Source organism: Antrostomus carolinensis, unplaced genomic scaffold, assembly GCF_000700745.2.
Source record: "Antrostomus carolinensis isolate BGI_N321 unplaced genomic scaffold, ASM70074v2 C13205754, whole genome shotgun sequence".
NCBI classification, from domain to species: Eukaryota; Metazoa; Chordata; class Aves; order Caprimulgiformes; family Caprimulgidae; genus Antrostomus; species Antrostomus carolinensis.
In genome coordinates this window covers 1-1,211 of record NW_010354506.1, presented here as the reverse complement: position 1 = coordinate 1,211, position 1,211 = coordinate 1, and the positions used below count along the sequence as shown (strand labels likewise).

The following is a 1,211-nucleotide window of genomic DNA, read 5'->3' as shown; positions in this document are numbered from 1 at the left end:
ACCACCACCATCATCACCATCACCACCACCATCATTCCCCCTGTTCCTCCTCCTCCTCTTGTCCATCCCGGTGGCTTTGGCAGCAGCTCCCACCTCTTGCCCCGTCACCTGTTCCTGTAGCAACCAAGCGAGTCGCGTCATCTGCACCCGCCGAGAACTCACCGAGGTTCCCACCAGCATCTCGGTCAACACCCGTTACCTGAACCTCCAGGAGAACCACATCCAGGTGATCCGCACCGACACCTTCCGCCACCTCCGCCACTTGGAGATCCTTCAACTCAGCCGCAACTTCATCCGCAAAATCGAGGTGGGGGCTTTTAATGGTCTCCCCAACTTGAACACCTTGGAGTTGTTTGACAACCGCTTGAGCACCGTCCCCACTCAAGCCTTCGAGTATCTCTCCAAGCTCCGGGAGCTCTGGTTGAGGAACAACCCCATCGAGAGCATCCCATCCTACGCCTTCAACCGCGTCCCCTCCCTCCGGCGCCTGGATCTGGGGGAGCTCAAGAGGCTGGAGTACATCTCCGAAGCCGCCTTCGAAGGTCTGGTGAATCTGAGATATTTAAATTTAGGGATGTGTAATTTAAAGGAGATTCCCAATTTAACGGCACTGGTTAGACTGGAAGAACTGGAATTATCAGGGAATCGACTGGGACGGGTTCGTCCCGGTTCCTTCCAAGGTTTGGGGAGTTTGAGGAAGTTGTGGTTGATGCACGCGCGGGTGGCGGCGGTGGAGAGGAACGCCTTCGACGATCTCAAAGCGTTGGAGGAGTTAAATCTGGCTCATAACGAGTTGGCCTCGTTACCCCACGATCTCTTCGCCCCGTTACACCGCTTGGAACGGGTCCACCTGCACCACAACCCTTGGAGATGCGACTGTGACGTCCTCTGGTTGAGTTGGTGGTTGAAGGAGACGGTTCCCAGTAACACCAGTTGTTGCGCCCGGTGTCACGCGCCCCCCGTGTTACGGGGACGGTACCTGGGGGAGTTGGAACCGGGACATTTCACCTGCTACGCCCCGGTCATCGTGGAGCCACCGGCTGATCTCAACGTCACCGAGGGGATGGCGGCCGAGCTCAAGTGTCGCACGGGGACGGCGATGACGTCGGTGAATTGGTTGACACCCAACGGGACGTTGATGACTCACGGGTCCTACCGGGTGAGGATCTCGGTTCTTCACGACGGCACCTTGAATTTCACCAACGTCACCG

The 1,211-nt window shown here is 57.6% G+C and overlaps 1 protein-coding gene across 1 annotated transcript; it reads left to right on the top strand.

Moving 5' to 3' along the window:
• Positions 1–43: 43 nt before the first annotated feature.
• Positions 44–1,204, top strand: LOC104517998 (leucine-rich repeat-containing protein 4B; the record flags this gene model as incomplete). The annotated part of the gene is made up of 1 exon (XM_010176599.1): positions 44–1,204. A coding segment is annotated over one exon (1,161 nt), but the record flags the coding sequence as incomplete, so codon positions are not given.
• Between the last annotated feature and the right edge of the window lie 7 nt (positions 1,205–1,211).